Below are 18,934 nucleotides of genomic sequence, written 5' to 3'. Positions count from 1 at the left end.
CCATCCCTGTGACACTCCTAGTCTCTTGCTATGACAGGAGAACCTCATTATATGTGAATTCTATATCTGCAGTTTTACTTATTTGCGGGTGTCTAATTGACAACTGATTTCAGTATCCACAGATACTAAAGGGATGAAACCCATGTATCCGTGGTCCCTAGAGGGCTGGAAGTGACTGCCAAGGTCACTTCCATCCTCCGTTTTGTCAGCAGGAGCCATTTTGTGGCTCATTTCTTTGAGGAAAACTCATTTTTCCTGCTATTTTTGGAGTTTGGGGGGCATTTGTCAGTCTGAGGGGCATTGCTGGGCCCAAGAAGCGCACAAGGAGACCCCACAGAGCAAGGTAGAGTGGTTTTTTCCACTTTTTTTTTTGCTTCTTTTCTTAATAAAAAGCATTTTCAAGCAGTTTTTTTGGTTTGAGGGGCATTTTGTGGTCTGGGGTATTGCTGAGCACAAGGAGTCCTCATGGAGCACACTACAGTAGGGGTTTTGGGGGGCCTTTGTTCTGTTTACAACTTTTTTGTGCATTCTGGAACCTACCCCCCCCCCTTTCCCCAGAGGAATAATGCCTCGTTATTCACGGTTTCGTTACGGTTTCGTTACTCGCAGTGGTAGGCGAGGAACGGAACCCTCATGAGTAACAAGGTTCTCCTGTCAACCTTCACCTGTTGTCAGCCCTTTCTTTGTCTCTCTGAATTGTAAGGTTCTCTGTCCCCCACACACTTTTTAGAAAACACTTGCTCTGTTTTTATTTTTTCCTCACTCTTTGCATCCGTTGCTTTTTTGTTTTTTACTTTGTGTATTGGCTTTGTGTATAGCTTTATGATTTTTAAACCATTGCTCTGTAAGCCACCATGAATCATTTGAGAAGGCTGGGATATAACATTTACAAATAAAGTTTCCCTGAGAAGTTCTTCTGCAGCTCAGAATATAAAATGAGATACTGCACATGTGCAATCAATCCAGGGGTGTAGCTATAATTGAGTGGATGGGCTCAAAGAACCCGGGGCCCCCAGCACCACCCCTCCCTATTTTCTTCATTATCTCCCTCATTCGGAAGGGCCACCGGTGAGAGGGGTGAACATGGGCCCCCTCTCCCCTAGCTACGCCCCTGAATCAGTCAGTTTTCAGTTGCCCCTCAGCATTTATGAACCAACCTTATCTGACGGGAGAAATGTTCAGTAAAATACTACAATTAGTTCTGAATCAAGACAAAGAGAATCCAGTCATCATTAGATTTGATCCTGGGCACATCTGCATGGGCAATATACTACTAAACACTAGTTGCTGGGAATCAGCAGTGAAAGAGGGCTATTTGCTTTTGGTAAAATTCCTCTGCCTCTTTGAACTTCTGCAGGATTTTGAGGGTCCTTGCTGCTGAAATTTCTCCCTCATTTCCGCTGCTAGCAAAAAGAGCCATGGAAGCAGGGGAAATTTCAGTGCACCCCTGTTATAAACTTCAGCAGCATCATTGATTGGCTCATTTATCATTTTTCAACCTGAACTGATTATGAACATTTAGGAACCCAACTTACTAACATTTAAAAAAAATATGTAAGGTGTAAAGCCCACACTGGTGTAATTAAGTATGCACGAAAAGCGCAATTTAGGGAAAACCCTCAGTCATCCTACCAGCCCATTTTCAGTATGTATATATTTTTTTCCCCAACTGCAAGTAATTGCATTGTTCTTGATGCTTTAGGATGATTGGGGAATGCTGTTAACACATTTCAAAACACTTCATTAAGCAATTAGGTTCAACACATGATGTGATTATCATGGGATAATCACTACCATGGGACATTTTTCAGACATTAGACTATTTTTCATGGCTCTAAAAAGTATCTTTACTTCCTTTATTGCTTTCCTAAAAGATTTTTCCGAATTGAAGATTTCTTCATGATTAGCATTAGTTTAAAGCTGCTTTAAAAGCACAAATTAGTCTGTGAAAAATTCATCCATATTTTAAAAATAGAAATAAAAGGGATTAGGAAATATTCATCTTTCAATCCATGTAGATCAATAAATATGTTTAATTTAAACAAATCATTTACATTGGTCATGCTTTCTTTAACCTGCTGAAATTATAGTGGCTCATCATTTACAGAATGTGATCATTTGGATTCACTAGTATTAATATAAGTTGCAAGCCTTCAGGCTTGGATTGGGGGCAGGGGATGAACTGTAATTACATGGCAATCAGCAACATCAGATGCAATATTTATTTGTGATGATGATTCCTAAACCACTCTAAAACCTATGCTAGGCTCTCAGAATTAATCTGTTTTATAGTCATATTTTGGAGTGGCAATATAGAGAATAAAGACATATTTAAACTGACAGTTTAATGTCCTAAACCTTAAGGTATGATCATTAAAATGTTTAATTGAAAGTCATCTAAAGGTCCACAAAACTTTAGCTTTGTTCAGAAACATCTTTTAGCTTACAACCTGAATTTGTATTGAGGCGTGAACAATATGTTGGGAATTCTCTCTGGTAAGAGATACCCTTCTATTTCAGCAGAGTGCACCAAGGCAAAACACAGCAGAGTCTGCCTAGGCATGAGTGTATGCTGAGAGCAAAAGAAACTTGGAGCCAGTTCATAGTTTCGAATCAATTCGAGGAGTCTTTATTGGAAAACTCTATTCTAGATAGGAACGTGGAGAGATAGTATTTCTAATCTAGCTAGCTAGCTGGATGCAGACAGATGCTGTCTGCATCTCTGTGCACACATGGTGCAGAGATAGGCAAGTGTGTGTTAGGGAGAAGAGAGAAGGAAGGAAGGAAGGAAGTCCCTGAGAGTAGCAATCTATATATCAAATAGATAGTGTCAGAGCAGCAGGGAGGAGGAATGACCAATGTCTTGACCCCTCTAGCCGTCTGACTCACTAGTCTGTCCCCCTCCGTCATTGAGACATGAGACAGCACAGAGTCCTTCATTTCCAACACAATAACCAGTTACTTGCACGTCCTGCAGCATAACATGGGCATTGCAGAACTGCCTGAGTTGCTGGAGGCTCTAACACATGCAGTGCAAGAGGGCTGTACCGGGACTACTGATTATTTCCAATGGTAATAATGGAAGTTGTGCATGATGTGTGATAACGCAAGAGGTCAGTTTTTCTGGGACATCCTTCTTGCACAGCACTGTTGCCGCATGCGTGAGAGTCCTACTGCATCATAGATCTAGTCTTGATTTTCTATTATGAATCACAGGACTATTTTATAGTGGCTGTGCTGAGATTATAAGTATTGGGTAGCATCAATCAATTTATCCTGTCTCAGTGGTCAAAAGACATAAAACTTTGGATAAAACTGTAGCATGAAGCCCTTAGGATAGAGAGGATGTAATGATTTAAACACTTGGTAGTTGAGTGATATGTGCCAACAGCAGCAACAGACAACACTGCTTGGAAAAGACTCAGCTGTACATTCAAAGACTCAGGTTCACCTGATCTGCTGCAAGTCAGTTAGCAGGGAAAATTGGGATATGTTGAGAACAGAGAGTGTGTGCTCCCAGAGGGCATGTTGTGTGAACCCACCCAAGTCTGGTTCCTGGACTTTCCACCCGACTTTCTCCTGGCAGGATCTGCCCAACTTCAAATCTTGGTTATGTAAGTCTGGAGAGTGTTGGGAGAAACTCAGATGGAGAGTGTGGGAGCTGGACATGGGTGGGTCCGCACAACAAGCTCATTGGGAGCATGCCCTCTCAGCTTCCAGCTTTTTCCCTGCTTACTGACTTACGGCAGAAGATGTGAACTGCCCTTAGTTGCTTACATTATATTTGTAATCCATTCTTGCATATGGCTTGCAGAGGTCTGCCATCCAAGGGATTGACCATTTGCTGGACCTATACATTAATAGATTTAAAGTCTCAGATTAAAACCAAGAGTCTGTGTTCATATAGGTAGCTGCCATCCAAGCAGAAGTATCTCGGAAACAGAAGGAGTGCGAAGATGACCTGATGAAAGCTGAACCTGCTCTGGTGGCTGCTACTGCAGCTTTAAATACACTCAATAAGGTAAGACTCTTGTATCATGCTGTGTCCTATGTGGTCTGGTGGCTACGCACTGTATTGCATTGTACTTTCTATAGAGCAGCCTTCTTAGCTCTCAGGTTTTTCCGAGTTGTGACCCTCGGGACTCTATAGAGTCGTCATACTTGGTGCCATGGAGCAGACCTAAGGGCCAACCTAGATACAGTATAACATCAGGAAATCCATATCAGAGCTCTTGCATTTTTTAAAGTATTTTTTTTAATGGGAATGAGGCTGTAACTCAGTGGTAGAGCATCTGCTTTGCAAGCAGAAGGTCTCGGGTTCTCCAGGTAGGTATGAGAGAGATCAATGCCTGACTTAAATGCCTGAAAGTTTGGAGAGCTGCTACCAGTCAGTATGGACAATACTAAGCTAGATGGACCTATGGTCTCAGTATAATGCAACTTCCTATGTTCCTATGAATTAGCAAATGTGGTTAGAAAGAGCATTTTCAATCGGAGCTGCAGTGCAGGGTGTTACTGTTAACTTTTCCCGCCATACATAATTTCTCCGATCTGAATTTCCCTCCTCCTGCAAAGCTGTAATTTGTCCCACAGGGAAAACAGCCAGGAACTATACAGATACATGTATATTTTCCCCTGTGGGGCAAATAGCCATTTGAGGGGAAATTTAATATTGGGGAAATGGCATGGGGGAAGGACTTAACTGCCCATGTCCTGCAGCCCTAATCTAAATGCCTCAGTTTAAAAGCATTTATCAGTTTCCAAAATTGTGAAGGATCCAGTCACAGATCTCCTAGCATAACATCTAGTTTGGCTCCAAGTCTGTTGTCTTTGAGAGACTCTCCAGATTATTATATCTTCAAGTAATAAATGCAAAGCTATACTCATTTGTTGCATATGATCCAAATATCATCCCTTCTGTTGTGCGTATGTTGCATTTCCCCCAACATTCAGCTAGTTATGTTTTGACCTTTGAGGTGATCCATGTTCCCTCAAAACATGGTTTCTGTGCCTGCGCAGTAACCTCTGCAGAAGAATTCCAAGCTCCATGAGGCGTGCTCTGGCTCTGCCAAATCACGCGCATAGCACAACAGTTATTTTCGGTGGGAGAGCACCTTTCTCCTCAGTTCCTTCTCAACTGCTCCACTGCTTGCTTTTTGAAGCATTCATTCCATCTCATCCCAGTTCCTGTGCTAAAGACTTTTCTTGAGACTTTGGCTTGACTAAGGACAGTTTTATGACTTATTCTCTGGTTTTTGTTTCCACTTTGTTCTCGGTGATTTCCTGGCTTCAACTATGGCCTGTCTTTCAGTTTCCCCCTTTGCCTCACCCCTCTCTGTTGGTCTAATGGACATTAGAAAAACTTTTTCAAAGTGTGCGTTTTGTGGGTGAACTCTGCCGCCCTCTGACAGGTACGACTAATGTTTAATTTGTCTAGGAGAGGGACATAATGTGAAAGCCTGCAAATTTTGTTTAGCCTTTTTGAGGCAAACCAAAAAGAATAAAGAACTTCATCTTAGAGTGGTGTGCTATGAAACCACAGACTGCTGACTCCGATGCTGAAATCGCCACTTCCATAGACATTGACAACATTGATGTCGGCCAACAACTGCTCCTCAGGATTGAGGGCATCTTCAGGGGATTCCAGTGCCTTTGTACCTTGAGCTCCATCTAATAAAGAACAGAGAAACTAAACTTTTTAAAAGTCTGAGACAGTGGGACACCATAAGAAACACAAGCATGAGCAGTTGGGCTCACCAGTCTTGTTGAGTCCCAAATACCACTGCAATTCGATGTTGACCTCCAAACCATCAACACTGAGGCTGGAGTGCTGGACCTGGTCCGCAGTTTGGAAGGGCTGTGTCGCCACCGCCTCCTCTGATGAGGTGCCCCACTAGGATTTTTTTTAAGTCAGGTAGGATTCCTCCTTTGCTTGTAAAGGGGAATCCTCACCAGATTCCCCTTTACAAGCATGCCCCTTAAGCCAAATCAAACCAGTTCAACCCAGTTTGTCCATCAGACATTGCCAGGGGATGGTTCGACTCGAACTGGCTCATGGGCCAGCAGTCCAACTTGAATTCAGTTCAAATTTGAACTGAACCACCGGAATCTGTTCCATGCACACCCCTAGTCAAGGACCCTGTGTATGACTTCATGGCCAGTTCCTCAGCCACTCAACCAGAATCTCTGCCAATGCTGCCTGTCCTCGCCAATTCTTTGAAGGTGTTCTGGGACATGCCATCAGCCTCCACAACAACTTTGAAGAAGCTGGGAAATCTGTACAGGACACAAGAGGAGTCCTGTCCCTTCCTCTTCAAACACCCTCCACCAAGTTCGCCGGTGACTGATTGCACTGTCAATGGTAAATAAGGCAGAATGCACTCAACCCTGGTGGATAAGGAAGGGAGGAAATTGGATGCTATGGGATGCAGGTTTTACTCTGCTTGACCTTTAAAATTTCCAACTCCATGGCCTGCATAGTAAAGTACCACTACCCTGTCTGGGCTACTCTAAAAAAGGACTTAAAGGACATCCCAGAGGAGTTCTGTGGAAACATTTAGCACTGGCTAAATCTGCTGATATCACCAGGCAACATTTAAGCACGGCAAAGCAGCTTGAAGAGACTGAGTCATAGGAACATATACTGAGTCATAGGAACATATACTGGAAGCTGCCATATACTGAGTCAGACCATTGGTCTATCTAGCTTAGTATTGTCTGCCCAGACTGGCAGTGGCTTCTCCAAGGCTGCAGGCAGGAATCTCTCTCAGTCCTACCTCTGAAATGCCAGGGAGGAAACTTGGAACCTTCTGCTCTTCCCAGATCGGCTCCATCCCCTAAGGGGAATATCTTACAGTGCTCACACATCAAGTCTCCCATTCATGTGCAACCAGGGCAGACCCTGCTTAGCTAAGGGGACACAAGACCAGCTCTCCTCTCCTCAAGTCACAATCCATTACAGGTGCTGTGTCTTTCCAGAAACATGCTTGGCTGTGCTCTAAATCCCTTCAATATGACATGAAAGATAAAACTGAGAATCTGCCATTTGAAGGGGATGGTCTGTTAACTACTCAAGCAGATGAGACAGTGGATAAGATGAAGTCCCGCTATACAGCAAGTACTTTCACTTTTAACCCACAACAACCAGTCTATTCCCAAAACCATAAGTCGTTTGGTAGGCAGAAATATCAGTTCAAGCAGTCAAAGTGGAAAGACTATAAGACGTTACGTGTCTAAATGTCAATACAAACCTAGACAACAACAAAGCACCAAGTCTCAAGACCAGTCCAAGCAGACTGTTTGACACTTTTGACCAGGAGGTATCTTGAGCACAACTCCCCTTTCCCATATGACACTTTCCCCCCCGCACTTGGCATCTCATCATATCAAATGCCTGGGTTTCGTCCATAACAATGACAGGCTATGCCATCAAGTATAAAAGCCACTCTATATTCATTGAGATAAAATACCCATTCAACTCCTATCTTAGCAGAAGTACTATCCCTACTAGAGAAGGGGGTGATAGAATCTGTTCCCTTGAAAGTTTGGGAGAAGGGCTTTTGTTCGAGTTATTTCCAGATGCCCAAACAGGATGGAGGCTTCCATCCCATTATGGACCTACGCAACCTAAACAAATAAGTGAAAGGCAGGAAATTCAGGAAATTCCTTGCAAGGCATTCTTCCCCTATTAACAAAGGAAGAATGGTCAGTGACGTTAGAACTGAAAGTGGCCTATTTCCACATGGGGATGTGGACAGAACACAAGAAGTACTTAATATTTACACTGGACCAAGAAAGCTACCAGTATGCTGTCCTGCCATTCGGACTCTTGACAGTGTCCCATGTCTTCACAAAGTTTGTCAGCGCCATTGTAGCACACCTATGGACATGGGGCATCTCAATTTATCCTTGCTTGGACAACTGGTTACTGATATCAGAATGCAATGACACCCTAGTCTCTCAGCTCCAGTACATGCTAGATCTGGTAGCAGACTTGGGGATAAGGGTGAATCTAAAGAAATCAGTACTAAAACAGCAAACATGAATTAAATTTATCGGAATGGTTCTGGGCTTGCAAATGAAGACAGCATATCTTCTGGAAGACAGGAGGCAGTTTATTATAGATCTGATCTCTTCTTTCTTCCTCAATCCAAGGCAAAGAGCTTGGGCAGTGCAAAGATTGCTAGGCCTCATGGCCTCATGCACAGCTACCTTGCCCCATGCAAGACTGTGAATGCACAGACTCCAAAATTGGTTTCCATTGGTGTTCAAACCGAACTCCGACAGTCAGAACATGTGGCCGACACTTCTATCACCTGTACTAAAATCCCTACAGTGGTGGTCCAAGATGGACTCCCTCTCGGTGGGTATGCTTTCAGGCTTCCAACTCTGTCTCTCCTTGCCCTATTATAGTTATGCCCCTGATTGGTCTTCTCTTCTCTTACTGAAGCACCATTCAAATCTCTCCTCTCGGCTCCCCTCAAAACTTTATTCTTAAAAGTTGCCTTCCTCATTGCCATAACATTGGCGAGGAGAGTCAACAAGCTAACAGCTCTTCTCGCTGATTCTCCTTAACACCAAATTCTATCCGGACAAAGTCATTCAGAGGATAGACCCCCCTCCTTCTAACCAAAAATAGTTTCCAACTTTCAGCTAAATCAAGACTTTGTACTACCTACCTTCTTCTTAAGCCCTTCCACTCCTCCGAAGAAATCCATGTATTTGCTAGCTGTCAGGAGGTCTCTTCTAAACTGCCTGGATTGGACAAAATCCTTTAGACAAACCAACAAACTCTTTGTCTCCTATAAAGGAGAGAACTAGGGATGACCTACAAAGATTGTCCGTCTGGCTCGCAAAACACATCTTCATGTGCTACAACCAGCAAGGGTTTAAACTTTCCCTCAAATATCAAGGTACATTCTACTAGAGCCATGGCTGCATTGGTGGCTCACATGTCATCCATCAGCATGACAGACATCTGTAAAGTGGCCACGTGGTCTACAGGTCTGCCTTTCATCAAACACTATGCTGTGGACATCCGCTCAGCAGCAGAGGCCAACTTTGGTTGGGCGGTGCTCAAGAAGGTGCTTTTAATGTATCCTAGCACCACCACCATCTAGATGAGCTTGCTAATCACCTGGGTTATGAGGGAACATGGATCACCTTGAAGATAAATAGTAATGAGTGATCTTTCTGGTGATCCATGTTCACTCATAACACCCACCCAGCGTACCCCGCTGCTAGGATTCTTCTACAGTAGTAAGGACTCAGCAGACTCCATCAATCCACATTCTTCGCTTATCGCAGTGGCTGATCAGGAACTGAGGAGAAAGGTGCTCTCCCACCGAAAATAACTGTTGTGCTGCGTGCAACAGTAGAGCCAAAGAGCATCTCATGGAGCTTAGAATTCTTCCCAAGGGTTACTGCACACTCCGCAGGCACAGAACCCAAGTTGTGAGTGAACATGGATCACCAGAAAGATCAAATTACTTCTGTGTTTAGAAGTGTATTCATTGCAAACAATGAAGACTGTCAACTTAGTTCAGTTTTTTAAGTGAAAGATGAAGGATTTCAAGAATCTTTTTATTCATTTCTGCATTAGACATTAGATTCCACTTAGAACTTCATAAGCACAAATCACACAAGATGGAGCCTTCCCTTTTTCACTGCCACCCCAAATCAGTAGTTCTAGGATATTTTCATCTCACCAACAATTCTTTCAAGCTGAAGCATAACATATTGGCAGCATTGAAGTTGGCAAAAAATAATAATACCCAGAACAATTTAATAGTTTTCCTACTAGAACTTAAGCAGCATCTGCTTACTACTAATTTTGTAGTAGTCTTTCAGCCCATGCTATCTAACTGTCCTCTGTTGGACACAGAGTGCTGGACTGCATGTTTTGTTGTGATCTTGTAAAGTAATTGTAATATTCTTATGACTTGCCATCATTACTCAAAGAGACCTTAAGCTCTGCTTACAATAGGGGAAAGATTCATAAGGAGACTGCCATTCACAGTCGCTTAGGAACATAGGAAACTGCCATATACTGAGTCAGACCATTGGTCTATCTAGCTCAGTATTGTCTTCACAGACTGACAGCGGCTTCTCCAAGGTTGCAGGCAGGACTCTCTCTCAGCCCTATCTTGGAGAGCTAGGTAAAACATTCAGGGAAACCCACTCACATTTCTTAAAAGAGTGTGTGGTAGCCAAAAGAGTGTGGCAGGGAGTAAGCAAGCTGTTAGAGTGGCCTGATTTGGAAAAACAGACTTGGGAAGAACTAACATCGGGTTTGAGCGATAGAACCTACTTTCGAGGTCCCAGAAAGAAACCTTCAAGGAAACAGGACAGAAAAGTGCCCTCATACTAGGGAATTGGAATGTTCCCCTTCTCGTAATCAGGTTAGTAAACCTGTATGTCATTTATGCAATGCTCCTGCATAGGAATAGGGAGGGAAGACGCGACCAAGAGGTTCACGCAGATGAGACAGTAAATCTCTTCTGGAAAAGTTTGTATAGTTATGTGCAAAAAGACAAGAGTCTCTCTTCTAAACAGCAATGGGACAAATTGTGGAAATGGGCGCCGGACGTAAACCCCCCCCCCCCAATTACCTGATGTGCCTTGAAATCCCCCACCCCCAAGTTATAGTACTACCTGCATATACTTCATAACCTTGTGGGTTTCCAAATCCTTGTGTGTAAATCTTTGTAGATATATCATGTACAAACAACCACTTTGTATATAATTGTGCTTTGGCAACGTACTGTATGCTTTGGTAGTTTGTTGGTTCAATAAAAAAATCTTGTCCTATTAAAAATAAAAATAAAAATCTTTTCCTATCTTGGAGAAGCCAGGGAGGGAACTTGAAACCTTCTGCTCTTCCCAGAGCGGCTTCATCCCCTGAGGGGAATATCTTGCAGTGCTCACACATCAAGTCTCCCATTCATATGCAACCAGGGCAGACCCTGCTTATCTATAGAGACAAGTCATGCTTGCTACCACAAGACCAGCTCTCCTCTTCAAATTAAGTCATCGTGTCCTTTGTTCTCCTCTTATGGAAATTGTTTGTTATATGCTTGGTTTACTTCAGCATCATTTCCTTGCTCTTTCTTTAGGTGAATCTTTCTGAACTGAAAGCCTTCCCTAACCCGCCAGTTGTAGTGATCAACATTATGGCTGCAGTAATGGTTCTACTGGCTAATAAAGGAAGAGTACCAAAAGACCGGACCTGGAAAGCTGCTAAACTCTTTATGGGAAAGGTAGTGGTATAATTAAATCGTGTTGTGATCTGATTGTTTAAATTCAGGAGTCAAATGTATCATTTCTAACAAAATACTATGTGGTTTTGTATTATTATTTCTTGTTTACACAGTCAGACAGGTGTTATTGACTGGTTTGTTTTATCCAGACATCGAGTCCTTCCCAAGGACCTGGGATGCCAGAATTTTATTATCAATGTTGTTGTTATTGTTAATATCGTCGCAGAATATAGGCTGTTCCCAGTAAAGCTGCTTTTTGTAATTGGCTGATGGTGATTTCTGTGGCCCCTATGGTATTGAGGTGCTCTTCAAGGTCTTTTGGAACTGCACCCAGGGTGCCAATTACCACTGAGATTATTTTGGTCTTTTTCTGCCACAGCCTTTCAATTTCAATTTGTAGATCTTTGTATTTTGTGATTTTCTCTATTTCTTTTTCTTCTATTCTGCTAACCCCTGGTATTGCTATGTTGATTATTTTCACTTGTTTTTCTTTCTTCTCGACTACAGTGATATCTGGTGTATTGTGTGGCAGATGTTTGTCTGTTTGTAGTCGGAAGTCCCATAATATTTTTACATCTTCATTTTCTTCAACATTTTCAATTTTATGGTCCCACCAATTTTTGGCTACAGGTAGCTTGTATTTTTTGCAGATGTTCCAGTGTATCATCCCTGCTACGTTGTCATGCCTTTGTTTGTACTCAGTCTGTGCGATCTTTTTACAACAGCTGATTAGGTGGTCCACTGTTTCATTTGCTTCTTTACAAAGGCGGCACTTGCTGTTTGTTTTGGATTTTTCGGCTTTTGCTCTTAGTGCCTGTTCTTATGCAGCCAGTATTAAACCCTCTGTTTCTTTCTTCAAGTTGCCATTCTTAAGCCATTGCCAGGTCTTGGTGATGTCTGATTTTCCACTTATATTGTGCAGATATTGACCATGCAAGGGCTTATTTCTCCATTTTTCTGCTCGGTTCTTGACTTGTTCTTTCTTGTAAGCCTGCTTTGTTTCATTGGTGTTGAATAGTTTCTCATCATTGACCATTTTAAGTGCATCTTCTTCACTGTCCCTTATTCTTATTTTTTCCTCCTCTACTGTTTGATGGACTTGCAGCATTCCTCTTCCACCTGAGCTGCGAGGGAGGTATAGCCTATCGACATCACTGTGGGGGTGCAGAGCATGATTGATGGTCATGATTTTCCTGGTCTTACGATCTAGCATCTCTAGCTCTGCCTGGGTCCAGTCTATTATTCCTGCAGTGTATCTGATAACAGGTATAGCACAGGTGTTTATGGCTTGTATGGTGTTCCCGCCATTGAGTTTGTACTTGAGGATTTTTCTGACTCTCCTGATGTATTCACTTCCAATTTTTCTTTTAACTTCAGTGTGTGCAATATTATCAGCCTGGAGAATGCCCAAGTGTTTGTAATGTTCTTTCTCTTCCAGGTTCTTGATGTTGCTTCCATTGGGTAGTTCTATTCCTTCTGTTTTTCTTATTTTTCCTCTTTTCATTATTAATGCAGCACACTTGTCTAGTCCAAACTCCATTGCTATATCGCTACTGAATATACGGACAGTGTTTAGCAGTGATTCAATTTCTGACTGGGACTTTCCAAGGCTCAGGGCAGTTTATTTTAAAACACCATTAAAATCAATTAATAATTAAAACAAAAATTATAAAGCATAAAAACAATAAACAATTAAAAACATCGTAAAACAACAATTAAATAATCAGAAGAATTTAAAAACAAGTTTTTAAAAGCTGAGAAAGCCTGGTTGAAGAGATGTGTTTTCAGGTGTTTTTTGAAAAATGCCAGAGATGGGGAGGATCGTATCTCAGCAGGGAGCGCATTCTACAATCTCGGGGCAGCAGCTGAGAAGGCCCATCTCTGTGTAGCCACCAAACGAATTGGTGGCAACTGGAGACGGACCTCCTCAAGTGACCTCAATGGGCGGTGGGGCTCATAGCAGAGAAGACGCTCTCTTAAAATTTATCATCATAAGTAATTTTACTTATCATCATAAGTAATTTATCTTCAAGGTGTCTTTGCCTGTTCTCATGTTCTTGCTAATTTTGCAAACACAGAAAGAAGACATTTATGTACTTTTATCTCTCAGGCTGCTTCACCAAAGAGAAAAAGTTTAGTGCATCAGACAATACTCAAGGTCTAACCACACACTGAGGCCTTGCACACAATCATCTGTGTGTGGTTTGGGGTAGGGAAGAGCCCTAACCCTAATGCGCCCAGGCAACCTAACTCACCACCCAGACAATTGTGAAGAGGCTTATAATATTCAAACTCATTCAAATTCCTATAATGTGCCGTTGTTTTTCGTAAAGAAAAGTAGCTTTGGGGATTTAGAGTGGAGAAGTATCTGGAGGTGAAGTCTTCAGTCCGCCCTGCCCCCCGTAAGGGTCCATACATGGGCAAACAAGCTTTTTCACTCTGAATTCCACCCTTCCAAAGCTGTATTTCTTTGAAATAAATGGCACCAAGACTCTCTTGCATACATTTTCATGTAGTGTGTAGAAAGTATCCTTATATTTTACATTGCTTTGCTGTTATCAGAATTTAGGCTTATCAAGCTTGTTTGAACATTTACATTTTGAATTGTGAAATCAACTGGTGGACCTTAAGTGTTGTTCAACAGTAATGAGTTGAAGTGCATTAATGCCTTCTTCTTCCAGGTTGATGAATTCTTGCAAGCTTTAATTAACTATGATAAGGAGCATATCCCAGAGAATTGCCTCAAAGTAGTCAAGGAACATTACTTGAAAGACCCGGAATTCAACCCAAACCTGGTTCGCACCAAGTCATTTGCAGCGGCTGGTCTCAGTGCCTGGGTTATCAACATAGTAAAATTCTATGAGGTACTGAATGTGTTTTGTTCCAGTTGGAGTAATAAGTGGGGCTTGCTATGTATCCTCGGTATTTGGTGACTAGGTATTATAGAAACAATGTTTTCAGAAAAAGATGGAACAGTAAACTATACGTAAATTGATACAGGTTGTCACAGGGAGAAATATTTGTACAGCCTTTTAATTAGATCATGCAAATTGATATCCTTCTAAATCAGCGGGTTGGCAACAGGGGTTGGCATCATTGATGGCTGTTGAAGACGCAGGGTTCTTCTCAGAAGCTTCCACTACTGATTCCTGAGGCCTCCTCTTTGCTCAGAACCTACATGTGGCAGCGGCAGAGTGATTCTCTCAGTTGCCCACTCAAGTGAGGCTCAAGAAGGGCAATTTGCTGAAGGCCCCTTGAAACCTGGAATTGGCCCTCTTCTAAATTATGGTAATAGGACCACAGGAGTATTGTGATGGCAAAAACGATGTGCTGTGAGCTGGGAAGCCCCCAGTTCAAACTTTCCCTTCACCTTGAACTCATTAAATGACCTTAAGCAAGCCACTGTCTCTTAACCTCAAAGCCATGCGATGTGGGATAATACTGACCTAAATTTCAGGGTTCTTGTAGAATGTACTGATAATAGAGCCTCTTCTCATGCACAGGCAAGATTGGGCAAGGGAAGCCTATCCCAGTTTTGCCTGTGTGTGAGTACCACTGGAAGCCTTGCAGCAGCAGCACAACAGCAAACCCACAAGGAGCCCTGGCTGTTAACCTGTGTTAAGTGCACAAATGCGCCACTAGCCAGGGTGAACTGATCGCGTGTCATTGCTGCACGGCTGTGCACGACACCCATGCACCAGCAGCCTCCCAGCTGGCATTAAAAAACTTGCCATAATGCACTGTGCACTTGTGTGGTGCATTATGGGAGTTCTGGGAAACTCCTAACCCCCAGACCTTCCTGCTCCGGCAGAAGAAGTCAATTGTCTGGGCGGGCGATCTGCCTGCCCAGCAACAAGTAGAGGATCATCTGCGTGAGAAGTAAGCTTTTCAAGGCTTCCTCCCTTCCCCTCTTCAGGCACTTCTCACAGATCATGAGAAGGGGCTCAGTGTATATTAAGCACCATGAACATGCTAAAAGCACCATCAGGTGCTGCTGGTTGTGTTGAGTATTTTCCTAGCAAGTTTAGAAAAGCATGAGAAAATCAAGATTGCAATTGTCCAACCCAGGGAGCCAATTAATATATACTTATGGTTTTGCATATTAATAGCAAGCTCTTTCTTTTCTAAACAGGACAAGAGCCCTTTTCACATGCACCATCAAGAGCTGTTCCCCACCACCAGCTTGGGGTTTTATTCAGCAGTTTGCAACATGGTATCAGAAAAGGCAGAAAAAGACTCACACACTTCTCTAGATTAGAGTTAATGAATTACAAGCCGGATAGTGAGGCGTATGCAAACTAAAAAGTGCAGAGCAGTTTGAAGGCACGTGCTTACTGAACTCCAAGTATTAGATTATCTATCATATTCCAGGATGTTACTTTGATTAAATGCCTATCTGATACATCCATTTATCTATTCTGTGATGTTCCTTCCTATGACTTCTCAGTGCAACTTGAAAAGAAAGGAGGACACGATCAATGCTGGTTGAAATATCGACTAATATAAACTACTGAGAAAACAAAGTGTGGTTTCTCCTGAGAGAGCAACATGTGACAGTTTTAGAATTGTTTATAAAACTTATTCATTTGGCCCTTTTAAAAAAACCATGGAATATATTTTAATTCCCAGGTATATTGTGATGTGGAACCAAAACGTCAAGCATTGGCCCAAGCAAATGCTGAACTAGCAGCAGCTACTGAAAAACTGGAAGCCATTAGGAAAAAACTTTGTGTAAGTATAACCTTAATCCTACACCAGCCCCAAGCATATGTAACTGACTTGCATCCTTCTTTGTGATGAGGCTTAGATGCTACCTGTAAAGATAAGGGATTTTATTGTTTTCTAGGTCTGCCCGGGTATGAAGCCATTATTTTAGTGTCAAAGATATGGTTGTATTAGGCATTAGTAACAACTGGTTGAAGAAACCATGCGTTTTTGTATTTAGTACATTAGTCCTTAACAAGAAATGATAGCATTTCCCCCAAAGGCATTTAGCCACATTATTATGCAATACATACTTAAATAACAATTATAATTATTGCTCATCTTTTGCAAATGTGGGCAATATAAATTAGGTTTTCTGTTGGACTCATTCAAAGCAAATTCTGGCCATGGAGAAGATGACCTAATATACTTGCAAGATAAATGTATTCTGTGTCAATTAGTCTCCCTTTCAAGGTATAATTAAAGATTTCATTTACTCTCAATTTTAACTATACAGCCTAGTCCTCACTACTATAATTTAAATTATTTACTACTGTTCATAATGAGGCTAAATGCTGTGCCATGTGTAGTTGTGTGGTTGTTATGTTTCCATCAAATAGCATGCTATATCCATATTTTGATCAGTTTGCTTCTTGGCCTTCATTTCTCAATGTATCTCTCAGCATTATGCCTGTCTACCATTTATTGGCCTAATATGTACTCTTTCTATTCTTCTGTATGCTAACACCTTTGAAAAATAGAGTCACAGGTAGTTGTTCCCATCTCATGGATTTCCAATGGAATCCTGTCCTTTAAACCAGTCTATGGAGAAAGTGGTGTACTAATTTTTCATACATAAGTTTTTTCTACCTGGTAATTTTCTATAATGATTAATAAATGTTGCAGCTGTTACACTTGGTAATCAATAATACATCATCAGTTTGGATGGCAATGTGCTAACAACTCTTCATTTTTAACGCCTGCTAAAGTATTTTTCAAAATGACAAATTAAATCCTTGTGAACTCTATGCAACAGCAAAACAAATGTTGAAACAAAATATTAAATTATTTTCTCTTTAAAAAGCAATGAAAATATTTTCTTTGTTTAAAATCTTGGGAAATACCTTTTCAATTTATGGAATTTAAGACATATGTCTTTAAAATATAAACCTTGTTTTTGTATATAGCTTAGAAACATTTAACTACTATGGCAAGTGTAAGGGCACAAGGTATATCTCAGCAGTGGTTGAGGAGGACCTGCATGTTTTTTGCTTGTTGCAACAGCCAAGTGGTGTCCAAAGGACATCATATTTACTCTTCAGAAGTATTGCACTGCTGCAATTTTATTTAAAAATTACAAATTATTAAAACATGTTTGCATGTTCATGAATGGATTTTCTGACTTCAGAATAGAAAATGAAACAATACACATTCTAATATATTATTTGGGAAAGTTTAAACCCAAAACAACAAGAATGCTTCCATTTTTATTAGCTATCATACTGGAATATGTGTTTTTTTCCAAGCTGGCTTCTTATCTGTTAACTATAAAACTGATATAGACAATCCTGCAAAAATGGCCTCATTATTGCAACTTGTAATTTTTTTTACAATCTAGCATACCAACAACTAGGTTAGTAGATTCGTGTAGCCAAAGTCCAGCAGTATGTCACTAGCTGTACCAGCATTCTCATCCAGCTTCCTGGGCTATGATGCTCCTAAGGAAACTCACCCATAATGTAAGCATTGCATTATTATGGACCACATAGCTCAACTACTTGTCTTCCTGTACTGAACTTTAGACAGAAAAAGGCATCTTGTTGACTGAGCAAGTTTTGACTCTTAAAGCTAAGCACAGCCTACCAGTCATGTATTATGACCTGCCTGGTACATGGCAGTCCCACCTGTCACTGCAGTCATAGGCATCCAGCAAAGGCAGGACATGTATCAAGCTCCTGATGAGTTGCCTACATAACTGGTGAGCTTTATTCAGCTTGGTGGTTCACAAGTTTTGTAGGTCAAGAAATCTGGAAAAACAAACATCAGAGACAACTATGCAGAAAGAAGAAAGACATAACTCATTTGTTCACCTCTAGTAAAAATGACCCTTGGACTTGGATTATCATTTTTCAGGAAAATATAAGATAATTCTTGGTAGAACATTCTACACACACACCCCACCCCCGAAAAGTGCCTGCTGGTCTCTTTTATGCACTTTCTGGCACTAGTAACATGGTTCAATCAGAAAAGAAAAAGGTGGCTCCACGTTTGTCTTCTTACTACTCACTGTATTTAGTACTTATTCATAGTCCATTAAACATGATAGGATCATAGTTAATGTTGCACATTGCTCAAGTCTCCATTTAAAAACTCTCAAAAGAGTTGGTGGCATTTTGCCACACAGAATGGGTCATCCTTAAGATCATTACCATAAATGCCTCCATAAACAGAATTGGATCAGCTACCTCATTACCCAGTAGAATTCAGTCACACTTGCTAATCTGGTTAACCAGGCATTCCAGCTGTTTCACTTCTCTCCAGTTTTATAATGCTGTAATTTAAATTTTCTCTCATTGCCTGAATTAGCTTTCAGTTGTATCCTTGTCCATTTTTATGGAATATATTGTGAGGGCTATAGGATTATAGCTAGACCTCTGAATTTACAAATCTATAAAGTAAATTATAAAATAGTGACATTTGGAAATCTAAGGGAGAGTACAGAATTTAAAGACTTTACATTATTTGTAATTAAAAACTTTGGATATAGATAGGATTCTGTCTTAAAGTTTGCTGAGGAAGTCTGTCCCTTTCCAGTAACAAACTCTTGACACTACTCAAGGTGTCATTCAAAAGTCTTTGTTGTGATTTAAAAAACACACAAAGCATTAGCATAAGGTGTCCGTAGACTTAGGAATGCAAATTCAACTATATCTCTGTTGCACAAAGCAACTGGATGTCTGCATTAAACATAA

At 41.3% G+C, this 18,934-nt stretch overlaps 1 protein-coding gene across 4 annotated transcripts in view; it reads left to right on the top strand.

The window, feature by feature from the left end:
* Window positions 1–18,934, top strand: part of DNAH11 (dynein axonemal heavy chain 11) — a 250,146-nt gene that overhangs the window by 177,051 nt on the left and 54,161 nt on the right. For all 4 annotated transcript variants that reach the window (XM_053263692.1, XM_053263689.1, XM_053263691.1 and 1 more), the window contains 4 exons: window positions 3,908–4,021; window positions 11,115–11,258; window positions 13,940–14,122; window positions 15,888–15,989. In XM_053263692.1, the coding sequence (XP_053119667.1) occupies window positions 3,908–4,021; window positions 11,115–11,258; window positions 13,940–14,122; window positions 15,888–15,989 (543 nt within the window). The remainder of the gene's footprint in view (window positions 1–3,907; window positions 4,022–11,114; window positions 11,259–13,939; window positions 14,123–15,887; window positions 15,990–18,934) is intronic.

The sequence above is a fragment of the Hemicordylus capensis genome, chromosome 6 (genome assembly GCF_027244095.1).
Source record: "Hemicordylus capensis ecotype Gifberg chromosome 6, rHemCap1.1.pri, whole genome shotgun sequence".
Classification (NCBI taxonomy): Eukaryota; Metazoa; Chordata; class Lepidosauria; order Squamata; family Cordylidae; genus Hemicordylus; species Hemicordylus capensis.
This window is presented reverse-complemented; position numbering and strand designations above follow the sequence as displayed.